The sequence below is a fragment of the Coregonus clupeaformis genome, unplaced genomic scaffold, assembly GCF_020615455.1.
Source record: "Coregonus clupeaformis isolate EN_2021a unplaced genomic scaffold, ASM2061545v1 scaf0246, whole genome shotgun sequence".
Classification (NCBI taxonomy): domain Eukaryota; kingdom Metazoa; phylum Chordata; class Actinopteri; order Salmoniformes; family Salmonidae; genus Coregonus; species Coregonus clupeaformis.
The window spans coordinates 372,200-393,728 of NW_025533701.1; the positions used below are offsets into that span (position 1 = coordinate 372,200).

General features: G+C 40.3%; 2 protein-coding genes across 5 annotated transcripts in view; one reads left to right on the top strand and one right to left on the bottom strand.

Moving 5' to 3' along the window:
• The first annotated feature begins 10,957 nt into the window (after nt 1-10,957).
• On the top strand, nt 10,958-13,398 carry LOC121557060 (cyclin-dependent kinase 4 inhibitor B). Its single transcript, XM_041870940.2, is given in 3 exon segments — nt 10,958-11,642; nt 12,754-12,871; nt 12,874-13,398. Coding segments are annotated over 3 exon segments (378 nt in total). The 5' UTR covers nt 10,958-11,513; the 3' UTR covers nt 13,005-13,398.
• Nucleotides 13,399-15,323: 1,925 nt separating this feature from the next.
• The window catches only part of LOC121557059 (S-methyl-5'-thioadenosine phosphorylase), a 38,333-nt gene continuing 32,127 nt past the window's right edge, over nt 15,324-21,529 (bottom strand). For all 4 annotated transcript variants that reach the window (XM_045214375.1, XM_045214378.1, XM_045214376.1 and 1 more), the window contains exons 6-8: nt 21,243-21,482; nt 17,530-17,655; nt 15,324-16,695 (exon numbers count right to left, since the gene is read on the bottom strand). In XM_045214375.1, coding sequence (XP_045070310.1) covers nt 16,657-16,695; nt 17,530-17,655; nt 21,243-21,482 — 405 coding nt within the window. In that variant the 3' untranslated portion in view covers nt 15,324-16,656. The remainder of the gene's footprint in view (nt 16,696-17,529; nt 17,656-21,242; nt 21,483-21,529) is intronic.

A 21,529-nucleotide genomic window follows, 5' to 3' on the forward strand; every position in this document is an offset into this window, starting at 1 on the left:
TATTCTACTAATCACAGTGCTCTACTAATATCACCTCTACAGATATTCTACTAATCACTGTGTTCTACTAATATCACCTCTACAGCTATTCTACTAATCACAGTGTTCTACTAATATCACCTCTACAGCTATTCTACTAATCACAGTGTTCTACTAATATCACCTCTACAGCTATTCTACTAATCACAGTGTTCTACTAATTTCACCTTTACAGCTATTCTACTAATCAAAGTGTTCTACTAATATCACCTCTACAGCTATTCTACTAATCACAGTGTTCTACTAATATCACCTTTACAGCTATTCTACTAATCACAGTGTTCTACTAATATCACCTTTACAGCTATTCTACTAATCACAGTGCTCTACTAATATCACCTCTACAGCTATTCTACTAATCACAGTGTTCTACTAATATCACCTTTATAGCTATTCTACTAATCACAGTGCTCTACTAATATCACCTCTACAGCTATTCTACTAATCACAGTGCTCTACTAATATCACCTCTACAGCTATTCTACTAATCACAGTGTTCTACTAATATCACCTCTACAGCTATTCTACTAATCACAGTGTTCTACTAATATCACCTCTACAGCTATTCTACTAATCACAGTGTTCTACTAATATCACCTCTACAGCTATTCTACTAATCACAGTGCTCTACTAATATCACCTCTACAGCTATTCTACTAATCACAGTGTTCTACTAATATCACCTCTACAGCTATTCTACTAATCACAGTGTTCTACTAATATCACCTCTACAGCTATTCTACTAATCACAGTGTTCTACTAATATCACCTTTACAGCTATTCTACTAATCACAGTGCTCTACTAATATCACCTCTACAGCTATTCTACTAATCACAGTGCTCTACTAATATCACCTCTACAGCTATTCTACTAATCACAGTGCTCTACTAATATCACCTCTACAGCTATTCTACTAATCACAGTGTTCTACTAATATCACCTCTACATTTATTCTACTAATCACAGTGTTCTACTAATATCACCTCTACAGCTATTCTACTAATCACAGTGTTCTACTAATATCACCTCTACAGCTATTCTACTAATCACAGTGCTCTACTAATATCACCTCTACAGCTATTCTACTAATCACAGTGTTCTACTAATATCACCTCTACAGCTATTCTACTAATCACAGTGTTCTACTAATATCACCTCTACAGCTATTCTACTAATCACAGTGTTCTACTAATATCACCTCTACAGCTATTCTACTAATCACAGTGTTCTACTAATATCACCTTTACAGCTATTCTACTAATCACAGTGCTCTACTAATATCACCTCTACAGCTATTCTACTAATCACAGTGCTCTACTAATATCACCTCTACAGCTATTCTACCAATCACAGTGTTCTACTAATATCACCTCTACAGCTATTCTACTAATCACAGTGTTCTACTAATATCACCTCTACAGCTATTCTACTAATCACAGTGCTCTCTACAGCTATTCTACTAATCACAGTGTTCTACTAATATCACCTCTACAGCTATTCTACTAATCACAGTGTTCTACTAATGTAATATTATGCCAGACAAATGGACTAAGGACTTTGAATAGCCCACATGGAATTGGTTTGGTTCCCACTGTCTCCCATCAAAGCTCTATCATTGCTGATGTACATGTTCATAGAGAAAGGGGGTTCAAGTATGTCTGCTTCAAAAGGTCACGGTGACAATTCAACTGGCTGGGAGTTTACAGAGGAGCCCGATACGCTCCCATTACCATGACAAACATGTAGTCCGAGTGTGTGTGTTATTCATTAAAGATATGGGCCTCGGATGTATTTCCCTTTGTATTTGACATTCAGTGCGTAGAGCAGCACAACAAAGAGATCTGGAATGGCCATAGAGTGAATGTGTGATGATGCGTCAACGTAGACAGGGTCAATGCAAGGTTAGAGAGATGAATTCCATTCTGGAACAGAACTTATTCTCTGTGTGTCTCACCTTAGACTGACCCATAGTTTGTACGCATCATCATTATCAGCCTCCTCATCATCGCACACACACACACACACACACACACACACACACACACACACACACACACAAACAAATTCCTTGGAGTGGTGTAACTGAATTTCCATTGATCCAAAATAGTAACAGTAATCCAAAATAGTTTTACAGTAATCCAAAATAGTTTAACAGTAATCCAAAGCATGAAGTGAATTACCCTTTTCTAATCACCAGACTTTTCTAAACATAGAGAACTTTGAGAAGTGGGGGGGGGTTGATAGCAAACCGGTAAATTATACATTTAAAAAATCTAATTTTCCAAAAGTAAATTTGACTAAATGTCTTATCGGTTTAGTTGTTTATTAGCCAGGAAGTCAGGATTCAGGAATGTTTGTGTGACTATTCCTACATGGAAGGGAAGGAGGCTCCTGTTGTCTGTTGTTAGACTTTAACGTCTTCCTGTGTTATGGAATTTCTGTATATTTTTTACCATCTTTGATCCAGCCGATGATGCCTCACGTTTGGTATTTTTCCAACACACTAGCTGTCTCCTGGTCCTATTTTAGGGTTAATTGCCAAGGTCAAGTTTCTCACTCTGTGAACAAGAACAGACAAAGCATTCACTGATCTACGTAGACTGCTTCCTCTGACAAAACGTGCATAATTACTCTATTCTAACGTTGCTGACCTTTTTAGGGGGGAGAATTTTTATACAGACGCAGATCTCTGAGTTTGGATACTATACTGGCTGCTTCCCCTGACTTCGTTTCGATATGACAGCTGCACACCTAAAAAATCTACAACACTAACATTAACAATAGCCTAGTCAGCAGAACAGGCCTCTGGGACAGTGTTATAGTACAGTCAGTGACTCACGGTAGAGTTTACCCACAGACACTGTTCAACATTGTCTTCAACCCTAAAGAAGGCACTGCACCGAAACGTGGGTTTGAGGTTTACCCATTAAATTGTTGGGAGGATATATAGTGTCCTTATTTTTATACAACATGGTCCTCAACAACATTTGAACAGGTCTCTCTAGCGAAATATGTTTTTATCTCAAAGTAACAAAACAATAAATTGTCTTTGATTCCTCCCTCAATGGAAACTAACCTACTGTACTGACATTGTATTCAAGAAGCATTTAATGCATGTCTGCTGTTCCTTTTTCTCCATGTAAACGAACCTACTGAACAGACTTACAGCATTCCAAAGCCAAGGCGCAAACATGACCGAGACTTTATCACCCATAATGTGGAGTTTGAATGTTCATGTTGTGTCAGAGACCGTCCCTGTATGTCTAACCCGAGTCATGGTGTGTGTTTTCTCCTTTGATGTAATCTGTTCTAACTATAGATAGCAAAGGAGGGTGTGTCTCTGTTCTGTAGTTCACAGTCTACTCAGGACACATGACTCAGTCTAACCCTGTCTGGCAGAAGTAAATTACACACAGCTGGGAGAGACGTTGAAGTGCTGAAGAGAGCAACTATGAAGCACACAGGTGAACCCTGTACTGAAAGTTTCACACAAGAGCTAAGAACATGATTATGAATGAACTCGCAAAAACTGAAAATGCATTTCAAAACAGATTTGTCTGTGTTAGTTTTGAAATGTATTGAATTACTTTGTAACACAACATTAATACAATCCATGCATTTTCAACACATTTTTAAACGTATATAGTCTTACAGTAGGCCTAGGTGAGGACAAGGGAGTCCTTAGTATTAGGGGTGTCAGGTAGCCTAGCGGTTGAGAGCGTAACCGAAAGGTTACTGGTTTGAATCCCCGTGCCGACTAGGTGAAATATTTGTCAATGTGCCCTTGAGCAAGGCACTAAATGTAAAATGATTAGGATTCATCTGTGGATGATTGTTCTCAGTCAGGGTGCGCTATAATCACCAGAGACTGTATGGAGGGGGGGTGAACACAATGTGAAAGTAGAACTAGGACAGAGTGGCTCCCTCTCACCGGAGCATAGTGAAATATCACACGTTGGTACGGTTACTAAGCCAGTAATGAGAGGTTATTAATATCATCAGTGTGTTTCCTGTGTCTTGTCAGGGCCACTGGGAGTGGGAGAGCTGGCTGGCTCATACTGTCTGCCTGTAGAAGCATGGGATCCCACAGGGTGGAGGCAAAGCCAAGCATATGCAGTCAGACAAGTATCTCTGACAACACTTCTATTCAACTGAAACAATAATGCACATACTGTCTAGTGCAGACTCTTACCTGTTTGTTATAGAACTATATTTTGATCAATTCAAACTGGAGAAAAAAAACTGAAACTGAAAACCGAAACCAACTACTAATCACTTTTTCAACATCTATAAAGATATGGTTCATGATCTGTCACAAAGGGCAAATGACTCCATAGGGGTTACAGTGAAGCTAATGACAGACTATTAATCAATATTTAAGGCTCTCAAATGCTTGAGATCATTTTGAAGTGGTAAAGGATGGAAGTGCTGGAAGTGTGTGAAACAGTCAATAGAAAGGGGCTTTCAAGAAAACAGCCCAGACAAGGTGACATCATTCATTTGGAATCAGAATGGAGGTATTCCCCTTCTTGGCTTGTCTGGGAAGAATTGGATCATTGGGCAGTAGGCAGCACTAAGATGTTAGGGGAATGTTAGGGGATATTCAGCACAGCCCCGGTTTAAATAAAGTTCAGGACATTGGATTTGCAGGAGGAGGGTTCACATTTTTTATATTTTTTTCATTCATTGCTAAGGCCACCGTGCAAAGTCCAAATATCCCTATTCTGGAGGAAGATCAAGACAACCTTGTTATCACATTAAAAGCAGTTTCTCTCAAACGATTACAGAGGCTTCTATCTAAAGTCCTCCTGTCCTAGCAAATGTGTTAATTTTAGCACTGAGTAGGAGATCTGCGTTTTTCTAGCCATGAAGTTCAAAGCCCTCTGATGTCATCATCCTGCATCCAAGCCCCATAGAGAAAAACCACCGAGTCAGTCAGAGTCCTTTGATGAGTGGCTGGGCCTGTTATTAAAACTGATCTTCAATGTTTAACTGTCTTCAATGCACATTCCTGACTGTGTAAAAATGTCTGTTGTGTACACTGCTGTAGTTTGGATGTTTACAGTACACGAATGGACTTGACCTATACACTTTATAAGGCCTTATTGTACGGAAGAGTCCTTTTTTATCTCACACGCGGCATCAATAGTGAAGGGGGACTTCCAAACCAACTCACCTCCGCCCACGCCAAACCTCAATAACGACAGGCCACGAACCCTCAGACTATTAACACAATGGCATTCCATACAGAACACATAATGTACCTTTACCCAGACAGACCTAGCAACACGGCAGGGAGCGCCTTGACACACACGTAATCTTCATCATCATCATCCTCAGTTAAAATAATCTCTCTCTACCATAGAATCTTCTCAAGATCGAGAAATTCCACTTTGTAAGTTTAGACGAACAAGAACAAATATTTTCCCTTTTGCTTTTGATTAGCTGCATATGGATTTTATTTATTTAGCGAATGCAAATTCCCTAAATCAAGTCCTTTAAATTGCTTCCGGTCCTGCTGGAGAATGTGGAATCACACACACTAACAGACAAAACTTTGTTTTTGCTCTTGTTGTTTCTAAATGGATAAAATAGCATATACAGTGCATTCAGAAAGTATTCACACTCGTTGAATTTTTCCACATTTTGTTGTGTTACAAAGTGGGATTAAAATGGATTGATGTAATTGTATTTTTTTTGTAAACGATCTACGCAAAATACTCTGTAATGTCAAAGTGGAAGAACAATTCTAACATTTGTAAAAAAATACATACATAAAAAATACAACATTAATATATCTTGATTAGCAGTGGTGTAAAGTACTTAAGTAAAAATATTTTACTTAAGTTGTTTTCTGGAGTATCTGTACTTTACTATTTATAGTTTTGACTACTTTTACTTTACTACATTCCTAAAGAAAATAATATACTTTTACTCCATACATTTTCCCTGACACCCAAAAGTACATGTTACATTTTGAATGCTTAGAAGGTCAGGAAAATTGTCCAATTCACACACTTATCAAGAGAACATCCCTGGTCATCCCTACTGCCTCTGATCTGATGGAATCACTAAACACAAATGCTTAGTCTGTAAATTATTTCTAAATGTTGGAGTGTGCCGTTGGTTATCCGTAAATAAATACAAAATAATCATAAAATTGTGCCTTCTTTTTTGCTTAATATAAGCAATTTGAAATTATTTATACTTTTACTTTGATACTTAAGTATATTTTAGCAATTACATTTACTTTTGATACTTAAGTATATTTAAAACCAAATACTTTTAGACTTTTACTCAAGTAATATTTTACTGGGTGACTTTCACTTTTACTTGAATCATTTTCTATATACAGTGGGGAAAAGAAGTATTTAGTCAGCCACCAATTGTGCAAGTTCTCCCACTTAAAAAGATGAGAGAGGCCTGTAATTTTCATCATAGGTACACGTCTACTATGACAGACAAAATGAGATTTTTTTTCTCCAGAAAATCACATTGTAGGATTTTTTATGAATTTATTTGCAAATTATGGTGGAAAATAAGTATTTGGTCAATAACAAAAGTTTCTCAATACTTTGTTATATACCCTTTGTTGACAATGACACAGGTCAAACGTTTTCATTAAGTCTTCACAAGGTTTTCACACACTGTTGCTGGTATTTTGGCCCATTCCTCCATGCAGATCTCCTCTAGAGCAGTGATGTTTTGGGGCTGTCGCTGGGCAACACAGACTTTCAACTCCCTCCAAAGATTTTCTATGGGGTTGAGATCTGGAGACTGGCTAGGCCACTCCAGGACCTTGAAATGCTTCTTACGAAGCCACTCCTTCGTTGCCCGGGCGGTGTGTTTGGGATCATTGTCATGCTGAAAGACCCAGCCACGTTTCATCTTCAATGCCCTTGCTGATGGAAGGAGGTTTTCACTAAAAATGTCACGATACATGGCCCCATTCATTATTTCCTTTACACGGATCAGTCGTCCTGGTCCCTTTGCAGAAAAACAGCCCCAAAGCATGATGTTTCCACCCCCATGCTTCACAGTAGGTATGGTGTTCTTTGGATGCAACTCAGCATTCTTTGTCCTCCAAACACGACGAGTTGAGTTTTTACCAAAAAGTTATATTTTGGTTTCATCTGACCATATGACATTCTCCCAATCCTCTTCTGGATCATCCAAATGCACTCTAGCAAACTTCAGACGGGCCTGGACATGTACTGGCTTAAGCAGGGGGGATACGTCTTGCACTGCAGGATTTGAGTCCCTGGCGGCGTAGTGTGTTACTGATGGTAGGCTTTGTTACTTTGGTCCCAGCTCTCTGCAGGTCATTCACTAGGTCCCCCCGTGTGGTTCTGGGATTTTTGCTCACCGTTCTTGTGATCATTTTGACCCCACGGGGTGAGATCTTGCGTGGAGCCCCAGATCGAGGGAGATTATCAGTGGTCTTGTATGTCTTCCATTTCCTAATAATTGCTCCCACAGTTGATTTCTTCAAACCAAGCTGCTTACCTATTGCAGATTCAGTCTTCCCAGCCTGGTGCAGGTCTACAATTTTGTTTCTGGTGTCCTTTGACAGCTCTTTGGTCTTGGCCATAGTGGAGTTTGGAGTGTGGCTGTTTGAGGTTGTGGACAGGTGTTTTTTATACTGATAACAAGTTCAAACAGGTGCCATTAATACAGGTAATGAGTGGAGGACAGAGGAGCCTCTTAAAGAAGAAGTTACAGGTCTGTGAGAGCCAGAAATCTTGCTTGTTTGTAGGTGACCAAATACTTATTTTCCACCATAATTTGCAAATAATTTCATAAAAAATCCTACAATGTGATTTTCTGGATTTTTTTTCCTCAATTTGTCTGTCATAGTTGACGTGTACCTATGATGAAAATTACAGGCCTCTCTCATCTTTTTAAGTGGGAGAACTTGCACAATTGGTGGCTGACTAAATACTTTTTTCCCCCACTGTAGGTACAGTGAGGGAAAAAAGTATTTGATCCCCTGCTGATTTTGTACGTTTGCCCACTGACAAATAAATGATCAGTCTATAATTTTAATGGTAGGTTTATTTGAATAGTGAGAGACAGAATAACAACAAAAAAATCCAGAAAAACGCATGTCAAAAATGTTATAAATTGATTTGCATTTTAATGAGGGAAATAAGTATTTGACCCCCTCTCAATCAGAAAGATTTCTGGCTCCCAGGTGTCTTTTATACAGGTAACGAGCTGAGATTAGGAGCACACTCTTAAAGGGAGTGCTCCTAATCTCAGTTTGTTACCTGTATAAAAGACACCTGTCCACAGAAGCAATCAATCAATCAGATTCCAAACTCTTCACCATGGCCAAGACCAAAGAGCTCTCCAAAGATGTCAGGGACAAGATTGTAGACCTACACAAGGCTGGAATGGGCTACAAGACCATCGCCAAGCAGCTTGGTGAGAAGGTGACAACAGTTGGTGCGATTATTCGCAAATGGAAGAAACACAAAATAACTGTCAATCTCCCTCAGCCTGGGGCTCCATGCAAGATCTCACCTCGTGGAGTTGCAATGATCATGAGAACGGTGAGGAATCAGCACAGAACTACACGGGAGGATCTTGTCAATGATCTCAAGGCAGCTGGGACCATAGTCACCAAGAAAACAATTGGTAACACACTACGCCGTGAAGGACTGAAATCCTGCAGCGCCCGCAAGGTCCCCCTGCTCAAGAAAGCACATATACATGCCCGTCTGAAGTTTGCCAATGAACATCTGAATGATTCAGAGGAGAACTGGGTGGAAGTGTTGTGGTCAGATGAGACCAAAATGGAGCTCTTTGGCATCAACTCAACTCGCCGTGTTTGGAGGAGGAGGAATGCTGCCTATGACCCCAAGAACACCATCCCCACCGTCAAACATGGAGGTGGAAACATGCTTTGGGGGTGTTTTTCTGCTAAGGGGACAGGACAACTTCACCGCATCAAAGGGACGATGGAGGGGCCATGTACCGTCAAATCTTGGGTGAGAACCTCCTTCCCTCAGCCAGGGCATTGAAAATGGGTCGTGGATGGGTATTCCAGCATGACAATGACCAAAAACACACGGCCAAGGCAACAAAGGAGTGGCTCAAGAAGAAGCACATTAAGGTCCTGGAGTGGCCTAGCCAGTCTCCAGACCTTAATCCCATAGAAAATCTGTGGAGGGAGCTGAAGGTTCGAGTTGCCAAACGTTAGCCTCGAAACCTTAATGACTTGGAGAAGATCTGCAAAGAGGAGTGGGACAAAATCCCTCCTGAGATGTATGCAAACCTGGTGGCCAACTACAAGAATCGTCTGACCTCTGTGATTGCCAACAAGGGTTTTGCCACCAAGTACTAAGTCATGTTTTGCAGAGGGGTCAAATACTTATTTCCCAGATTAAAATGCAAATCAATTTATAACATTTTTGACATGCGTTTTTCTGGATTTTTGTTTTGTTTTTTTGTTTCTCACTGTTCAAATAAACCTACCATTAAAATTATAGACTGATAATTTCTTTGTCAGTGGGCAAACATACATCATCAGCAGGGGATCAAATACTTTTTTCCCTCACTGTATCTCTACCATAAACTGCCTCCAACATCAAGAATTTGGCAGTATGTCCAACCGGCCTCACAACCGCAGACCCTGTGTAACCACGCCAGCCCAGGACCTCCACATCCGGCTTCGTCTAAGACCACCCACCCGGACAGCTGATGAAACTGAGGAGTATTTCTGTCTGTAATAAAGCCCTTTTGTGGGGAAAAATTCATTCTGATTGGCTGGACCTTGCTCCCCAGTGGGTGGGCCAGTCTCCCAAGTGGGAGGGCCTATGCCCTCTCAGGCCCACCCATGGCTGCGCCCCTGCCCAGTCATGTGAAATCCATAGATTAGGGCCTAATGAATTTATTTCAATTGACTGATTTCCTTATATGAACTGTAACTCAGTAAAATCGTAGAAATTGTTGCATGTTGCATTTCTATTTTTGTTCAGTATATTTTACTTTTGTATTGAAAAATGTATGAAGGCACCTTTGAAGAAATATATAAAATAGTTTGAAAATCGTTGCTTATGTTAGATCAAATGCAGTTAGTCTGAGTCAGTCTCATGGTTTCTTTGTCATACATATTCCTATTCCTTGTGTCGCTTGAACTACACTGAACCAAAATATGAAATGCAGCATGTAAAGTGTTGATCCCATGTTTCATGAGCTGAAGAAAAAAACACAGACATTTTCCATGCGCACAAACAGCTTATTTCTCTCAAATGGGGGGGCGGGGCAGTATGAAACATAAAAAAATAATGTATGTACTCACTAACTGTAAGTCCCACCCATGGCTGCACCCCTGCCCAGTCAAGTGAAATCCATAGATTAGGGCCTAATGAATTTATTTCAATTTCCTTATATGATCTGTAACTCCGTAAAAACGTTTAAATTGTTGCATGTTGCGTTTTTATTTTTGTTCAGTATATAACGTGCATAATTTATTTAGCCTACATTATTGAATACACCAATAGGTGGATAGAAAACGGACATTTTCCTCAATAGTATTGATATTGAGGCTATAGGTCTACAGACAGAAAGCAGCAGAGTTGTCCAGGCTCTGTCGCAGCCGGCCGCGACCGGGAGACCCATGGGCGGCGCACAATTGGTCCAGCGTCGTCCAAGGTAGGGGAGGGTTTGCCCGGCAGGGATGTGGGTTTGTTTCCAACGGGGGGCCAGTATGAAAAAAACAAAAACAAAAAAACATGTATGCATTCACTAACTGTAAGTCGCTCTGGATAAGAGCGTCTGCTAAATGACTAAAATGTAAATATGTCATGTAAATGAGTTCTATGGTGATTGCCACCTGCTGTGTCATAATGCGGGTGTAACCAGCAGGCTGTACTATCGGAGCGTGTAGAGAGGCACGCGCTGCAATAATATCTGCCCGAGACGGTGATACATTGTAGCAGTAGCATGCCGCGCATACAGTTCTTTTGTTACAACAAATGTGGCGACATTGTAGCAGCCTAGTTTTCATATTGATATCCAACAGCTCGTATTCAACACGTTGATTTTAGACGATTTGACGAACCATTTGTCCCACTGTTTTTAAACTGTAAACTCTACAGTCAACAACCTCGCTCTCTTCCTGGTACTGTGTTCTTTAAAGCTCAAAAAGAGCATGCGCGACGGGTTAGCTCTGCTGCAGAATGACGTCACCAATTCAAAACACAGGCAAGTCCAGACACACTACCGTCCGATCTGTCATACGATGTACGCTTTAATTTATTCTAGCCAACTAACTGAGGATATTTCTATCACGTTGCATGCGAATGAAGCCTGAAATTTGGAAACGTTAACGACTGTTTTGGATATTTTCGAAGGAATATAATTTTGCGCAAATGTCCGGACATTGACATTGTGAACCTACCTGTCAAAGGAATCTGTGAAGTGCTGTACTGTTGTTGACACGAGCCGAGCGGCGTTATCTCTGCTCATGACGATGCCTCTCGAGGATGATCTAGCCTTAGCAGCCGCGACTGGCAACACCGATCGTGTTAAAATTCTATTACAAAGTGGAGTGGACGTCAACGGTGTAAACTGCTTTGGACGGACACCTCTGCAGGTAAGTGTCTCGCGCTACGCTCTCCTCGTCGTGCTTATTGGTGAAGATCGTGTCATGATTATTGTAAAAGAGAGTCAATGTTCAACGATGTCATCAATATTTTAGCGTTGCAGAGATGGCCTTGTTCAAAAAAAAATACATCGACTATGTTTTTGGTTGAAACCGTAAACTGTCTTAATCCATTACTAGAATAGCATGTCATACTGTGAAATAATTTGCATGGGACCTATATTACCTTGTTATATATGCTATATGTTTTAACGTGCTTTATTTACGTTATAGTTTAGTCTGTTGAGCTCCAACTAGTGCGCATGATGGGAATGGTGCGCAATTGCGCGTGGCTTCTGTAGGCCTTCCATTACGTTTTATCAAGTCCAAATTGATACTTCTATTGTTGGAAATATTTCCATTAGTTTGCCTTTCAAATAAACATAGAAATAATTCGATATTATACTCTATCAAAATGGTCCATGGCATTACCAATGTAGGCTATATAGGGGCAATGAAGGATGCATGCAGGTCACCACACCCAATGTTCCAAACTCAAAAATGATCTCCCAAAAATGGCCAAAGTTATCCATATACATGATCTATCTTTTTGTAAATTATGAATGTGTTCATATTTAATGACCTACTCTAAAAACCAATTTCCTTGGGCTGCTATCAAAATGCCTTGGCTGACTCTTCCTATATTTTGCCTTAACACTTTGATAGGCCTACATTTCGGTGCTCTTTAGGTTTGCTACATTACGAAATATGTGGCCTACAATTAAAATAAGTAACAACTAATTCATAAGATTATGTTATAGCATCAGTTGGGCCTAATTTTTTTTTTTTTTTATGTGGATACATTATTATATTGTTATTAAATTATTAAGTGAATTACAGCACAGATATTTTTTGATAATTAAAACACTTTTCGCAATCTGAAACGAAAAGCATGCGCTTTTATGGTCTGATAGAACTATAGGCAAACTGTATTATTTAGTGTTACTCTAAATAACTTATTATACACCATGGCAACATTATTTGCCTCGCAAATATAGGCATATTTATTAAATATCCTAGCAGAAGGTTTGTAAGTAAAATCAACTGCATTTGTATTTCCTAGGTGATGATGATGGGCAGTTCACCTGTGGCGCAGTTGTTACTAATGCAAGGAGCGGATCCTAATATCGCAGACCGACACACCGGGACCACGCCGTTACACGATGCCGCCAGGATGGGCTTTTGGACACGGTAGAGATCCTTGTCCAATTCCTCGCTGATCCGAATAGCCGGGACAATAGGAACTGCCGGCCAATCGATTTGGCAAAAGAAAGTGGACACCAGAATGTCGTTGCGTTTCTGCAGGCTTTATGAATTCAAAGATGCGTTGTATTTATTTGTTTGACGATTTTATTGTATAGAATACGGATGTATATCCTAGACCCGTTAAGTTCTTAAATACTTTTTTTTATCGATAAAAAATGCTTTATTTATGCCTCTCCAAGAGTATTGCACACTTTATGCACTTAATCAACGGTTTGTTAATTAGGCTTAAGAGTTAAGTATATGTACAATTTTAATTTTTAGTGTTAAGTTGTAATTAGGCTATTTGCTGTTTTTTAAATATTAAATCATGTAATAATCACAGATAGACTGGTTTAGCGTTGCTATAGGAAAATATATACTCTGATGGATGCAATATTGATAAGGTAAGGAATTTACTGAACAAAAAATAAAAGCACACAGGTATTGTGATACCTTCAATACACCCGTTTGAACTTTTGATTAAAGAAATAATTGTTTTTATCAGATTGCATTAGCCCTTTATGATGAGTTTATTAGAAATCCAAAAGTAAAAATTTAGGTAGGGTATGGATTTGTGTATTTTGATAATAATCCATAATCGTTTATATTAAGACAATGTTATTAGAAATGGGTCTGGACTTCCTGCATATAAAGCTGATGATGTTTGTATTTGTATTTTGAATAATTCCGAGAAATTTGTTTAATGTCAAACCTAAAGTTGGTCACTTCGATTCTGAATTATTTAAGTACCTACCTACTTAAATATGTATTAATTTAGGCTATAATTAAGTATTTATGGAGCTCAATTTGAAAACCATAAGCTTCGCTACAATGTATCGACATTGAACGAAATGTTTAACTTTTGATGGCAGGAAATAATCTAAATAATGGAAGGATCTAGACCACAATGAATTAGCGTGTCCGTTTGTGAGAAGTAAGGTGTGTCCCTTCAGCTCGATAAACTATTGACCTTATTTATTTTTACAACTTAAACATACCTTTTATTTAGGCCAACTATAATGGGAACATACTTTTTCTGTTGAAACGAATGTTTGGATAGGCTGCAAGACCTATTGTGTTTCTTTAACATAGCCTACACACCTAAAACTCAACTAGGGACCTCATTGTTGCCCTCTAATCAGGGACTGGTTTATACCTGGGACACCATGGGTGCGATTAATTATCAGGTAGAACAGAAAACCAGCAGGCTCTGGACCTCGTAGGGTAAGAGTTGAATACCCCTGGCCCTACACAATATTCCAAAATCAATATCATTAAACGTATTTATTTTTCACTGTGGAACAAACACTCACCAGACTGTGTGTAACTTACTGTACAAGAGGAGATAGCAAAGTGGGCGTCTCCCGAAAATTCAAATAGTACATTGCACGAATGATCAAGATTTTGGTTCATGGGTCTAATAGGCCTACGTTTTGCATGAATATAAATGTTATTGTTAACTGTCATTCCGCCATTTTGCTTCATTTTATTTGAAAGGTCAATCTAAACTAGACCACTGTAATAACGCAACAATTTTTTATATATATATATATATATATACATATATCTATTTGGGGTCAAAACACACTTGTTTTGTATATGAGAGATGCATAAAGCATAGATGTCGACGTATGACGCCCCTTGCAGTTTCTCTTATCATTTCGCACCAGGCCAGCTGGAAGCCACAAATAACTTTGGAACGCTGGTGCAAAATATTGCAATGCACGATCAACAAGGCAGGAATGAATGCAAGAACCCCACACTTGTCCTCCGAGTCTGACTCGAGGCATGTATTAGGCTATTGGAACTGTAACACTAGCAGTCATTACAATGTATCCATTTTGTCTTAAGGATACATTTTAGTAGTGGCAATTTATTATTGGAAATGTTTAGTAGACAATCAACATGAGGGAGCCAATGCAAATATTTGCTAAGAAGCCTAATAATTAAATGGAAAAATATATCATTTGTGTATTTTGAAAGTAGGCTATATTTAAACCATGTGCACTTCTTGAAGTTTGTTACGCTTGTAATTTCAAAGTCCATTTACTTGCGTTATGCTGCATCATGTTTTCGACTTCCAGACAGTATGCTTTCCGAGCTTCATGTTTCTCTAATTCAAACGTATTTGAATGGTGACACAACTTGTCACTAAAGTACAGTACAGTAGCGAGATGTAGCGATAAATGGAGAATATTATTAGCATCTGGCATGATGGCACACGCACTTTGCAAAAGTACCTATCATTTCACTTGAGCAACAGAAGTGACATTATGCAAACAGAATGACAGGAAGTCCAATGTTGAGCACATATGCAGTTGTCACTTCACAAACAAGTGTTAGGTTAAGATTCTAGCTAACTTCCTGATTTTTAAAATGAAAAGCACATTTCCAATCTACATAACTTTATTGATTTTGTCACACTTGCAAACACATTTGACATGTACATGCAGTCAAACACATAATCATAACAGAATATCAACCATCATGTTGACAGTTAGGCCTACTTACTGAAGTGAACCCTTTTAGGATCCCATTATAATACTGTAGCTCTGAATCCATGTAAGAAGAAATGCTTCGTTAAAATGAAGGAAGTATTTTGAAGATAGTTTCAGATTATGTCACATGATATGAGACAGATCGATCATGCCCTCAGTGGAAGCCTTTCTTAATGAAACAAGGCATTTTATTGAATGGAAAATATATTATGAGCCATGAATCCACTATTCCCTATTAACTCACCTAATAATTAGGAGTAAAGAGCCTGGAATCTATCAACAATGTAGTTTGACCTTGTTTCTGGGCAACACAGTGGATTAACAGAGTAGGGTAAAGTTGGCCCTAGTCACTGATCTTGGGTCAGTTTTGCATTTTCCCCACTAAATGGTTATGGTTAGGATTGGGGGAGGGGAAGCTGATCCTAGATCTGTACCTAGGTGAAACTTCACCCCTGAGCCGGATAAACAGGACTGAGGCTTTATGAACGGAGTGGCAGTTGCTTTTGATTGAATGTCCTGTTCCAAATATACTCTGCAAAAGTCTTGTTCGTCATAGACCTACATGTACAGATCATATGGGCTACAAACAATCCCTGAAAACAACCGACTAACTCATTTTCTTTCAGAAGACATTATAGGACATACCAAAATGTGTGTAATTACTCATTAAAGTATCTACAGTATGAAAACATGGCTGAAATCAACAGTATATAAACCACAGTAAAATACTGACAATGTTAATGTATATATATAAAAACATTTTGACCCTTAATTTATCAGGGATCTTTTAGTGACCAGAGTCTGGACACCCATTTAATGTCCCATCTGAAAGACGGCACCCTACACAGGGCAATTTCTCCAATCACTGCCCTGGGGCATTGGGACCTTCTTTTACCAGAAGAAAGAATGCCTCCTATTCGCCCTCCAACACCCCTTCCAGCAGCATCTGGTCTCCCATCCAGGGACCGACCCTGCTTAGATTCAAAAGCAAGCCAGCAGTGGAATGCAGGGTGGTATGCTGCTGGCAAACGATGTAATGTTACTCAAATGTGTTGTGAAATCCTGGCGAATGTACAGTACTGAAAACATGCATATCAGGCACTTTCTTGTGATTCACTGATGAGGAATCGAGAGAGAGATGAATCCATTGTCCGTATTGGTGGCTGGTGTGTTGCAAGTCATTCTCTGTTCTACGGGGGTGAAGAGGGGCTTTTCGGTGGTTCTCAGTGTTTCGGTAGCATTATTGAGGATTGCGCTGTTGTCTGAAAGAAACCAAACACAAAAACACACTAAATAGTAGCAGAGGTACTAACAAAAACAGTTTTTAGAAAATACACATATTGCAATCTGTTAGTAAAACAAACTAATATGTTCGTTTTTAGTGTTTGCGTCATGAAGCATGCCATACTGGAATTTCTGTTTAGCACGTCAAATTGCAGTCCCACTCTCATTGACTGAAGTGTCGTTGAGGATGAATAGTGAAGAGAATGTAAGACTAAGGGCCTTCACATTTTGGCTCATTGGGTTCAGAGCCAGGTGTCCTGAGGAGGGGGAAATCACCTTGAACACCAGACCTAGGTTCAAATATAATTGATTTCTTATCACTTTTGGGACTATTCCATTAGTTCTATAAGCAGGATTCAGTATGTTCAGAGCTAGACGTCCTGAAAGACATCACCTTTAACACCCGTTTATATACAGACCAGAAGCCTGACATGTTTTGAGAAGCATCAGGACAGGTCATCATTTTATCACCCAATAACTATCCAATGTTAATGCAGGCCGACTCAGCACTCAGTGAGAATCAGTATCTGAGAATGAGCAGTGAGTAACTCAGTGAGAATGTGCTTACTGAGCGCCAGACCTGATAGAAAGGACATACTGAACAGCACCAGCTCTCCTACGTGTCTACATACCCATGCGGTGACACGTTTTGTGTTGTACATTGCCATGTTGCCTGGGAGGTTGATATTTAGTAAGATTGAAAAAAATAAAGTACTTAATTGCCCGAGATGATAAATAAAGTTGAATTATACTATTCTATTCAAACCCACCTGTAGAGATTAACCTGGTCACATTACAATGGCAAGTCTTACCTTCAGAGCCTTTATGGTGTGGGTCCAGTCCTCCTGGGTGCAGATCAGGGGGATAGCAGTGAGCAGGATACTGCTGGCCTTGTTGGCATTCTCCTTCATTGTCTTCAGGACGTTGTCGACGCACACCTGGGACAAGCAGGAATTACATTTAATGAGAAAACGGATACGTATTTTTTTTTGTGGGATTGAGGTGCTTATTTTGGTAAATTCTAGCCGCCTTCCAAAGACGGAGAAAGATGCCGACAGACAGCCTTAAAACACCTGCGAGACCAAAGGACGTGCCTCACAATGTGAGACTCAAACATTTATAAAATACCGTCTCAAAACGTGTTAGGTTTTTAATAAATGAGTACATGCTGCTGTAAATATTCTGGCTGCTACACCATTTTTTTCACACACCATTTTTTTTCGCTTTCATTTTTAGAAGAGTAATAGTAGCCATTCAAAGTTTGTTTTTACAGTATAACCAAGTCTGTTTGAAGCAGGCGGTTCATACAAATAATACTTCTCTGTGGAAACGGACAACAAACACGCCCTCCTTGCTTGTTGTGTAATTACATGCGTTTACTCCATATTATCGCCCATTGTTATTGTGGATGCAATTCACACCTCAGTAATCTGACAGAGTCACGGTGACAGATCGTAGTGCCACGCCTGGACAGTCACAGAGCCAGTTTGACACGTTAACACATTGCGCTACGGTCAGCATTACTTTCACTTTCCTTTCTTTTCTTACCCGTCTCGTGATTGTCTCCAGGCAACGGCATTCAAACGTCAACATTTTGAATTTGAGCGCAATTAATGTTTTTCTCAATCCAAGCCTCAATTGAAATATTGTGAGAAACAAAATAAGCAACACGTTTGTGAATCAAAGCTCCTCTCTTCTTCCCAGTTCACACAGACATCCTACACTGTACTGTAGCCTACAGGTTCAGTTTGAGTTTGAGTTTGAGTTTGAGTGCGCAATGCGCATGGTTTAATTGTTCAACAGCAGGCATTTGTTTCATACTACGTTTCCTATGTGTTGTGTGCATTAATGCGTTTTAGGCCTTACATCTTGCAGGGTGTAAAACTGGGTGCTCTGAAAGCTAGGCCTATCCTCTGTAAACATTGGCAGCTAGCCCGTGGAGTGATTTCTATACGACTGTTTGCTTACACTATAAAATAACACACCTGTTCTCCTGACTGCATGGTACAGCTAACAGCTCAAGTCAAAGGGAGTATTAAATGCACTAAAGATAATCTAATAGTCTGTTATATCACGATAATCCCTTGCTTGTTGTGTAATTAATTACCTGTCGTTTACGCCATTACATTACTACCTATTGTTATCAGTGGTCATGACAACACGACAATAACTGAAACACATTAGAGAGTGGTATCCATCTATCTGATCACGGGGAGGACTCTGTCAGACAGACAGACAGTGATGTGGCCATGGAGACTTTGGCCACAGGAGCTCCAACGACATCAACTCTGCGTCCCAAATGGCACCCTGTCACCTATTTAGTGCCCTACTTTTGACCAAGCAAGGGCTGCATGAAGATGTGATAAATATTGATCCTTACAATACAGTAGATTCAGTAACTGATGATAGAAACCTATTATAAAACTTAAGGCTATAAAGCCATGATAACCATGTTGATCTTATCCAATGGAAAGGCAATGCAGGTAATAAGGCAATCCTTTTCACTATTAACAACATCTAGGATGGAGCTAAACTTGTAAACAATTTGATCTAATCATACATTTATGATGGGTATGTATTTTATTGGCTACATTGAGATAACTTAATTACAATGATGAAATCAGACAAATTGTTCCTACACTCAATGTCAACTAGGCTAAATGCCATGCAGCTCCAGATAGCATGCCGTTTATAACAAGACGATACAATCTTGGGTGGCCCACCCCAACTGTATGTTACCATGGTACTCCTCAAGGGACATTAACTGATATAACCTTCTAATGTCATGTTGATACACTACGACATGAGACCAGGTTCGTTTCTGAAATGGAGCACAGTGACCACAACATGTGACCAGCAAAACATGAATTTATTGTTGTGTGCCCTAATGAACACACCCCTGAACTGAGGGGCTGTTGTGTTGTGATCTCTTCCCAGGCCCCGTGGACAACTGTATACCGGTGACTCAACCTCTGCTGGCAGGATTCACACCGGAGGCTGGCAGGCTCACAGCGGAGGCTGGCACGCTCACAGCGAGGGAGGGCGGGAGCCAGGGAGGGAGGGTGTAGAGCAGCCGGAAGGATGTGGCGAGAGGGTGTGCAACAGGAGGGGGAAGGAGGGGGGAGGCGGCCAGGAGGTCAGCTGCAGGAACTAGGAAGGGGATGTCGGGTAAGGGCACGGAAGCCGAGCCTCCCCCAGACATAATATATCAACTGGATAGTGGGTGGCAGTCACTCACTCGGAAGCTGGTGTGTGTGTGTGTGGTGTGTGTGTGTGTGTGTGTGTGTGTGGGAGGTACTTCAGAGCGATATAATAATCAGGCGAAAGAATTGGAAACGTAAACAGTTGCCTGTAAAATGCTGACGGGGAGGAAATTTACACTGGACAAATGTCATTGTGCAATTTCAAATCCCTAAAATACTATTTGAAAGAAGTTACATTTGTTTTGCTACAGCTTTGTGACAGAGGCATATTACTATTTAGTTATTATTAACTGGATAGACACATTTTGAATTCCTGCTTTGATTATGTAAGAATATAAATGCATTTATTCAAATTGAGTTGACCTCTAGGTCAGTGTGACAGCTGGAGTACACTTTGGGAGCCATTTCAGAAACGGAATGGTCACTTCAACCCTCATGTCACGGACATTTTAGACACACTAAACAATGGCTCCTAATGATGGGGAAGTGACTAACTTCGCACACAGGATATAAAAAAAAAGGGCTAATTCTCAAAATTCATGGAGAGATTATTCTATGAAATGTGTTCATGGAATTCACTGACGGTGACCTCTAACCTATTAGGTTTGATTCTTTCTAAATACAGTGACGGGAGAAAACAGTTAAACCACAGGAGGCAAAATGTCATGTCACCTCGTCGAGAATGTGGTGGGAGAGACTGGAGCCCTGAATCGTGAAGAAATTGAAACCCATAATAAGTGTTTACGGTGGTAAAATAAAAAGCTCTGACGCATTTCAGTTCTTATTTTTGCTTAATATTGCAGTTGGACATGTCCAACCGCTGTGAAAGCGGATGCAAGACATATGACCAAGTAACCACATGCAGTACATGAATGTGCCATCTTAGTGAAACGGGCTCATTTGCATAACATAATTTTCCAGATAGCCTGTGTTGTGGTTCAACTGAAACTTGGGGACATTCCTAAACACATCACTCCTCGAAACAGTTACAGACCCTTTCACACACTTGTGTAAACGCCTCTTCCCCTGTTGCCTGGGTTGCTGTCTAGAGGTTCCACGCCACTGCCGGCGTGGGTGTCGATGCGCATCCGTCCCACTGCGTGTTTGACACGCTCTCCTCCTGTCTTCCCTGTCCTGTCTACTAACTTTCCTCTCAATAAAACATGTAACGTAATGAAGTCTCCGCACACTCAGGATCAATGCACACATTTCATTGAATAAGGCTAAGCTTTCGGTCGCAAGACCTTCATCAGAGCATACAATCAATAAAATATAAAAATATACGATAGTGGAGGGAATTTCCACACAAAAAAATAACTCACCGCCTCCTCATGCTCCTTCCAGCAGTCGTAGTCGGTGGCCATGGCGATGCTGGCGTAGCAAAGACCCGCCTCCTTGGCGAGGACCACCTCGGGCACGCTGGTCATGTTAATGACGTCGGCGCCCCACTGGCGGAACATCAGGCTCTCGGCGCGCGATGAGAAGCGAGGGCCCTCGATGGTGAGCACCGTACCCTGCGGGTGGCACTTCACCCCCAGGCCCCGCGCCACCTCCAGCAGCACCTGGGCATGGGGAGGGAGAGGCGTGACTTCATTTTCTGGGAGAGAGT